At 54.2% G+C, this 8,620-nt stretch overlaps 2 protein-coding genes across 2 annotated transcripts in view; both read right to left on the bottom strand.

The window, feature by feature from the left end:
* The window catches only part of LOC136375105 (uncharacterized), a 72,503-nt gene that overhangs the window by 17,974 nt on the left and 45,909 nt on the right, over nucleotides 1–8,620 (bottom strand). The window lies entirely within an intron of this gene.
* Nucleotides 6,716–7,780, bottom strand: LOC136375101 (zinc finger protein 436-like). Its single transcript, XM_066340457.1, has one exon. It carries the CDS (start codon nucleotides 7,637–7,639, stop codon nucleotides 6,716–6,718), a length of 924 nt encoding a protein of 307 aa, XP_066196554.1. The 5' UTR covers nucleotides 7,640–7,780.

Raw genomic sequence — 8,620 nt, forward strand, 5'->3', positions numbered from 1 at the left:
TGGGGTTTTAGAGCCCTTTAAGGAGTTTCAGTCTCTGTCTGTGACGATGGTCGTGAGGCAGATGAGGGATCTTTGGATGGTCTCTTACAGCATCCCCCCCTCATCAGGCATCTTTGCATTCCTCCTCGCTGCTCTGGCACACCGTCCTGTCTCTTCCTTCAGAGAGCAGCAATACACATCATCTGAGTGCCTGTCCTTTAATCAATACCTGCTGATTTCTGGGATCGATATCCTCCAGTTTCAGATCTACCCCCAACATACAGCCTCCCCACATCCTTCCCTAATACGGGCCCCACTCCAGTGTCAGAGGCAGCTGTCTCCCCACTCCCAGTAACTCATCTCTAAGGACTGGAAGGTGCCCCAAAACCTCCTCAGTAACCCGATCGCCCCAAGCTCTTCGTCCCAACATGTGGCTGTCTCATTGCAGAACCCATCCCAGCCATCCCACCTCTCCCAAACACAGCTCCATTCTGGGCAGGGCAGAGCCACTGCTGGGGGCATTGGTGTGTGCAGGGAATCCTTTATCCCTCTCGTGCAGCTCCAAGTTCCTGAGGGAAAAGTCCTGAGTTCTAAGGCTATCCACCTCCAATTTGTTTAATGCCCAAGTGTGGCAAGCCCGTGCCCTGGGGCAGCAGCCAGTGCCAGAACAGCCACGGGAGCTGAGCTGCACTAATGCCCCTCGGTGCTCGGGGGGGACTGAGGGGATGGGAGTTCATAGGGACCCTCTGTGGCCCTCGCAGTGCACGAGAAAAATTTTTAGTGCCTGGGATCAATTTCCCAGGGTTTCTGGGCTCTGGAGCCCAAGGTAACCCCAGCCCAGTGCCCAAAGGCTGAGTGGATCTGGATGGGAACAACCCCCAGAACGCCCAAAGTTCCCGAGGGCTGAGTGGAGCTGGTTGGAAACACCCTGCTCGTCTCCACTGCTCATAAGCCACTTCCCTGGCTCAAGTTGCTGCCTCTGCCTGGCTCCGGAGCAGTCCCATGGGGTCACCGCTCATCATGCAGCTGGAGGGGTTCAATGGGGCCGTACCCCACCTGTCCCTCGCTGTGGACTCCTTCAGTGACACGGAGTGGCCGAGACCCCTCAGTGCTGCCCTGACCAGCCCTCGGTTCTGCTCTTTACTGTCGGGGAGCAGCCACTGTCAGTGCAGTTTTTTGTCATTTTTTTATCCTATTCTCTACTGCTGCCACTTCTCGCCATGCTCAGTGCAGTTCTTCCATGACACGGGTGGCACAGAACCCTCCGTGCAGTTCTTTTCTTGTATTTTATTCTATTCTCTATGTTCAATTCTATTCACACCTCGCACCCGCCTCGGCGCTGCCCTTCTGGCCACACACAGCAGTGCCTATCCCGCGGTGCAGCTCTTCAGTGACACCGGGTGCCAGGGACTCTCAGGTGTAGCTTTTTATTCTATTTTACTCTCTACTCTGTCTTTTATTCAATTCATCCCCAGACCATGCTTTGGGGCAGCTGCTTCAGATGCAGGCAGGAGAGACGCCATTGGTGCAGCTCTTTGCATTTTAGTCTCTTCTCTGCATTTTAGTCTCTTTTGTTCCCACCTCGCCCATCTCACTGAGCGACTCCTTCAGGACCTGGGGTGGCACAAACCCCTCGGGGCAGCTCCAACAGGGCCCTGTGTTCCACCGCTCCCCGAGGCCTCCCCGCTGCTCCCCGGGGATCGGACACTGCTGGCGGCCCCGGCTCCTTCCTCTTCCTCTTCTTCCTCCGGACGGGACTGAGCCCCCGCCGCCGCCCGGCTCCTTCTGACCGTGAACTCCCATCCCTTCACCCCGCACCGCTGGACAGAGGGAGGGAACCGGGAATTGGCTTGAAGTTTCACATTCATCGTTATGAAGCAGAGTCACAAGTGCAGCTCCTCTTTCATCTTCAAATGGGGGAATCCAATTTGGGCTCTAGAATTTCCATAACCTCAGGCTGTTACTTGGTACTGGACACTTTAGTTTAGGCAATATGAAGCCCTACTGCAGCAATGTCTCTCCCACCCACTGGTTGCTGCCTCAGAACCGACTTGGAACTGGGACAAGAAACCCAAAGTTCCAGGAGAAGCACTCCCATTACTTTATTATTTCATTGTTATTTTAAATTTTATTTTAGATATCGTACATAGATTACTTTTTTTTTTTTTTTCTATAATCCCATGTTTATTCTCTATTCCATCCCCTGTCCCTGTCCCCCTCCAGGAGGTTTGTGTGGAGGAGCTGTCCCACAGCCCTTCCTGCCCCGGCACCCGCGGCCGCTCCGGTGCCGTCAGGCCCCGGCTCCAAGGGAAACCACAAAACCCTCTGGAAATAAACCCGGTCTGGGGGAAAACCCTGCAGGGGGATTGAATCCCACGGACAGCCATGGCTGAGACTTGGAGATTCCAAATGCTCCAAGGGGCCGGAGGGAACCGCGCTGGGACCTCGGGGCCTCCCTGGCAGCACCTCCGAGAGCCCCGAGCAGAGCGACCTCTCCTGCCCGCCAAAATCCACAGGTTTGGGTCAGCTGAGGAAAAGAGCTGGAAAAAGGGACTGGAAAGAGGGTGGAGCCCGAGGAGACCCCTCAGTCATCGCCCCAAAAGGAAGAGCTTTCTGCAGGAAACCCATGGGAAAATACTCCAGAAACCAAGAAAATAATGATGATTTTTTTAACTCTTTCTGCTCCAGTTTACAGAAGGTCCTGGACACGTCCTGCCAGAAGGAGCTGGGGATGGGGAGAGGACTCAGGGCCTAATTCGGGAGAGAAGTGTAACTGGGGCAAGATAGCGCTAATTGTGGGGAGAAAATGTGAATGAATGGGATTTGAATGGGCGGGGATGATTTGAATTTGAGAGAGAAAATGAAGTGCGGGAGGAGCCCCCAGCCCTCACCTGTGCCCCAAAGGTGCTGCCAGAGGTTCCCCTGCTCCAACCCACCAGCCTGCGGATGTGGAGCTGCCGCTGCTCCCCAGGAATGTCTCAGGACAGAAACTCCATTCACGCTTTTATGTTCCCAGTCATTCCCAATAAGGTCCCAGTTGTCCCCAGCATGGTCCCAGTTCCTCCCAGTCCTGCCCTGTATGGTTCCATTCACTCCCAGTCTCTTGCAGTAGGAGTCCAGTATAGCTCCAGTAATTTCCAGTATGAACCCACTCACTCCCAGTCACTCTCTCTGGAATGCCATTTGGCACCATTATGGTCTCAGTTGCACCAAGCATAAACCCAAACTGAGTCCAGTCACCCCAAGTAACTTCCAGACACTCCCAGTATGAGCCTGGTTTGATCCCAGTCACTGCAAGTGTGACCTTGTCAGTCCCAGTACGATCCCAGTATGATCCCAGCTGCCCCCTGCATTTTTCCAACTGCGCCCTTTCACCAGAACAGCAGTTCCAGTCACTCCAACTATGATTCCAGTTAGTCCCAGTATGATCCAAATCATGCCCAGAACATACCAACAGCAGTAGCAAGGGTCGTGACTGTTAGGAGATCGGACAGAACAGATGACACATCTAAACCTATTCGGCTTCCATGTTGAATTCCCCTTTATTATCATCCCAAGGCAAGTTATATAGGTTCACCAAATAGTTTACAGTTACAGGCTACACAAAGAATGCAAACAACCCTTATTTATCTAAGTCTTAAGGTGGCTAAACTGTTACAACTACAATTCTACATTTAGAAACCCATTACTTCCCAGAACACCTTTATATAAACTGTGAGTTTTTCTGCTGTGCCACAACTACGAATTTCTAACTGCGTCACTGTGGCCTGCAGGCCCTGTGGGCTCAGGGCCCCACAGGCTCTGCATGGCCAAAGGGGCCAGTCTGGAATTGCTCACCCTCAATCAATCCAAATATAACACTCTCTAAATAAATCCCAACAAACAGCACTGAGTTGCCCTCAGCATGTTCCCAGTAGTGCTTACTGTGGTCCCAATAAATCCCAGGATGACCCCAAGTACCCCAGTTCTGGTTCCACTGTGTCCTGGTCCTCGTATCTTCCGTCCCAGTCCATCCCAGCCTGTCACATTCCGTCCCAGTCCCTTCCTGGCAGCTGCCGCTGGTTTCTGGACCCTGCTCCCCCCGTCCCCGAAAGGTACCCCTGCACCCCCCAAGATGCTCACGAGGATCGGGGGCTTCATGTTGGGCTTTGTCTTCCTGGCACTGGGGCTCGGCTTCTGCCTGTGCAAGAAGGTGAGGGAGGGTCCCACGGTCGTGTCCCCCCTCCCTAAAGGGTGTGCGCTCCCCTGGGGCCCCCCAGCCCAGTGTCACCCCCTTTTCTCTCCCCACAGAGCTCCTGAGCTGCCGCTGGCCGCAGTCCCTCCACGTGGCCTCGGGCCCAGCCAGGACACCCCGCTCTATCCGCAGGATGATTTTGGGGGGGTCGTGTGTCCATGTCGCCTCAAGTTTGCCTGCTTTCCACTGTTTGCATTTGTTCTCATGCAGCTTCAAGTGAACTACGTGTGTTTTTAGAAAATTATCTTTGTTTACATTCTTCTCCGCTGGGAGGAGAAAGATGATTAATGATGATGTTCACCAACAAGGTCGAAGAGGTGGCTACCTGTGTAGCCAATCTTGGCCTGTTTGGAAAAGTGTATATATATGGAGTAAGAAAAAAACGTACAGAGCTTTCCTGCTTGACATCCTGCTGCCTACTTCATCCTTTCGTGCACCTAACGGCAAGTCACATATCACCTCCAGTACCTCTGTCCCCATCTGGTTGCTTCCAGTGCTCCCAAAAAAGTTTCCCAGTTCACTCCAGTCTCGTTTACTGGGGGAGAGTGGGGAGGAACTTGGGGGGACCCTGTGGGGGGAATATGATTGGGGGAGGAGAACAGAACAGGCCCCCGGATGGATCAACAGTGGGGACCCCAGTGTGCTCCCTCCGTGTCACCCCACACTGGGGACTCGTTGGGTGGCACCTGTATTTAAACACAGCACCCAGTGATCCCCAAAAGGTGCCGGGACCACTGGGTCTTACCCAGAAAATTTGAGGAGGGGGTCTCATGGGGGGCACCCAGGCTGGGCCAAGAGCCCAGTGCTACACCAGCCCAACCTGCCTTGGATCCATTCCAGGGATTAGAAAGGAGTGGGACCCCTCCCAATGCAATTTGGGGGTCCCAGCTAGCCCCCTCCTTCACTCCTATGTTGTCCAAAACCTCTCTTTTTCCCCACTCTTCCACCACTTCCCCACTGCACCCCAATCTACTGCAGCCATCCTCCATGCTTGGTTTTGGGGGTATCAGGCACCTCCTGCTCATTCTGGGGGTCCCATCCCCCCTTTCCCTTAACTCAGGCACCTCCTGACAGCGTTTTCCTGGCAGGAATCCGAGTTTTGGGATTTTTGGGGTGCAGATGTCAGGGGGGACAGCTCTGTCTGGCCTTCCCCTCCCTCTTGGGGCCTCTCAGCTGCCCCAGACACCCTGAGAGTGCTGGCATTTCCCTCCTGGGGACAAGGATCTTCATTCCTTTCCAGGAGCCCAATGCCCCGCTGAGGGTCCAGGTCAGGGGGTCCTTGAGCAGCTGCCCCAGAACCTCCACCAGGGTCTCCCAGCACAGCCAGAGCTGCTGGGCCTGGGGTCCCCAAAGCCTTCAGCAAACCCCAAGGCTCACCCAGGAACCCTCCACTCCTTCAAACCCAGCATCCCCCACAGCCCCTGCATGTTCCACCCATGGCACTGGCCATGGCCATGTCTCCACATGTCACTGGCCATGTCCTACCCTGTCCTCACCCCTGCCTGTCACCCCACCCTGTTTCCATCCCTGTCATTGTCCCCCAAATCTGCACCTGTGTCCATGTCACTCTGTCTCACCATGAATGGCCAGGGCCATGTCCATGTGCCTCCATGTCACTCTTCATGTCTATGTCCCACCATGTCAATGTCCCCCCATCATCCCAACCACAGCTTAGTTCAATGTCTTTATTTTTACCCTCTGTTGGATTGTTACCTCAAGTTTGCTTGCTTTTATTGTTTGCATTTGTTCCTATGCAGCTTAAAGTAAACTACATATATTTATAGAATTTATCTAATTATTTGCATATTTCTCTCTTGGAGGAGAAAGCTGATTGATGGTGATGTTCACCAACGAGGTAGAACAGGTGGCTCTCTGTGTAGCCAATCTCTGGCCTGCTTCTCAAAGGTATATAAGATGGAGTCAGAGAAAATAAAGTAGGAAGCTTTCCTGCTTGACCTGCTGCTGCCTGCTTCGTTCTTCCATGTCCCTAACAGCGACATCGGATAATTAAAATGGATGAAGAGAAATGAAACGCAAATCAAGGCCAAAAGGAAAGCATTTCCCTGTCCATGTCGGCTGAAAATCCACATTCTTGGGAGGGAGGGAAGAACATTTCTGGAGGGGTTTCCACCCCACTCTCTCCAAAATCTTGGTATTTGCCCGAGATCATCACCATGTGACTGCAAAAGATGCCCTCGGGCAACAGCAAATCAAAATTGTGGAATCCCTGAGGTTGAAAAAGATCTCCAAAACTATCCAGTATTCCTCGATGCCAGCAGAAGACAGGAGTGAACACAAAAGAATTTCTGGGATAGGAAGTCAACAGATCTGCCCTCCCCAAGGGAATTCCCAGTGTTGGTCTGTGTCCCGATGGATGTTCCTGCCCCTGCGTTCATCCAGGTGCCCACGAGGAGACAGGGAGATGTGAATTCCCCCCAGCAAGGTGTCCCCCAAACACGGATCACCAGGACCACGGATCACCAGGGCTCTGCCCAACAGGGGTCACTGGGGATCATCCAAAGCCAATCCTCCCATGGGGGATGGAGCTGGAGCAGCACACGAAGCTCTTCCTGCACTCGGGACACTTGCAGGGATTCCCTTACAGTGCCTCTGTTGGTGTTGGGTCAAGGCTGAGCTCCTGGAGAAACTCTTCCCACACTCGGGACACTCGCAGGGCCTCTCCTTGGTGTGGATGCGCCGGTGGGCAGTGAGGACAGAGTTATACTTGAAGCCCTTGCCACAATCAGGGCAGCGGAAGGGCCTCTCATCACTGTGAATCAGCTGATGTCTGAGGAGATCAGAGCTGCTCTGAAACCTCTTCCCACACTCGGGACACTCGTAGGGCCTCTCCCCAGTGTGGATGCGCTGGTGCTTGATGAGGTCTGAGTTATACTTGAAGCCCTTCCCACAGTTGGGACAGCGGAAAGGCCTCTCATCTGTGTGAATCCGCTCATGTTTGAGGAGATTGCCGCTGGTCTGAAAACTCTTCCCACACTCAGGACACTCGTAAGGCCTCTCCCCAGTGTGGATATGCTGGTGTGTTCTCAGATCGCAGATCCATACAAAGCTCTTCCCACATTCCCAGCAGGTGTAGGGTCCTTCCCCTGTGTGGATCACCCGGTGCCGGATCAGCTGGGAGCTTAATCTGAAGCTCTTCCCACACTCCCCACACTCATAGGGCCGTTCCCCAGTGTGGATCACCTGGTGCCGGATCAAGTAGGAGTTACGGCTGAAACCCTTCCCACATTCCAGGCACTTGTGGGGCTTCTCCTCTCCATGAGGCTTCTCCTCCAGCTCTGAGCTCCGGCTGGATCTCCGGCCGCCCTCCTGGCACAGGGGGGGCCTTTCCTCCTCACAGCTCCCTGGGCTGGGTTTGCAGCCCCACCTCCTGCGGGATCTGCGGGGCTTTTCCTCCTCCTCCTCCATCTGGGCACTCCTTGGGAATGAAAAATCCTGGTTTGGGGAGAAAACAAAAGAAGAGCACCTTAGGCTGGGGGTTCCTCCTTGCCCAAGTTATTCTCTAGAAGTCAATGGGCACCGTGTGTCTGTGAAAACCTCTGAAACACCAAGATTCTGCCTAAAAGTTCTCCAGATATAAAGACAGATCAAAGCCCTCCATACACCCAGAGTCAGACAAAAACTCCTCTAATATATAAAAATTCATCCCCGTATAAAACCTCTCCCCTCCCACCTCCCCAAATTCCCCTCGCGGGGGGCGCTGGGGCCGAGGGGGGGGACACAGGTGGGGAACGCTGAGAGCTGCGGGTCTGCCTGGCAACTGGTGAGTCATCAGTGCCGCCCTCCCTGATTGGCTGCCAGAGGGGTGGGGCTGCAGCAAGGGGCGACACCCTGCTCCAGGGCGATGTCCCGCAAACGGGGGACCCCCATGAAAGGAAGAAGAGGAAAATGTCTCTACAAACAGATGCTGACAATCTGCTTGGAGATAGGGCCAAGCACTTGAACATGAGGAAGGGGCAGAAGAAGCCACCAGTTCCACAAAATGTTATTAACTGACCACACAGACTGCTGCTCAGCCGAGGTCCTGCGAAATTCATCAACTTCGATAAGAAGAAAGACTTAACAGAGCTCTGAATATCATTACCTATACAGAAGTGGGGTGCAGATTACGGGGGCATGTGGTAAGTGAATTGGGAAGTCTGCACCTCTCAACTACTTCAGCCAATGGGGAAAGGGAGAGGGAGATGCAGCTGGGAAAATCAGGATGAAAAGGAGGCTGCATACTCCAACAATTCAATAGACCCCATGGGAGCTGCGGGGCCGGGCCGGGGCTGTGGGGCAGCCGGGGCTCAGCGCCGGGCGCTGCCTGACCCCAGCACCCCCCGGGCAGGGCCGGCACTGGCCCCCGGCCCCCAGGAGGCTGCGGGACGCCCCGGCCGCTGCCCGGCC

Source organism: Sylvia atricapilla, unplaced genomic scaffold, assembly GCF_009819655.1.
Source record: "Sylvia atricapilla isolate bSylAtr1 unplaced genomic scaffold, bSylAtr1.pri scaffold_91_arrow_ctg1, whole genome shotgun sequence".
Lineage (NCBI taxonomy): Eukaryota > Metazoa > Chordata > Aves > Passeriformes > Sylviidae > Sylvia > Sylvia atricapilla.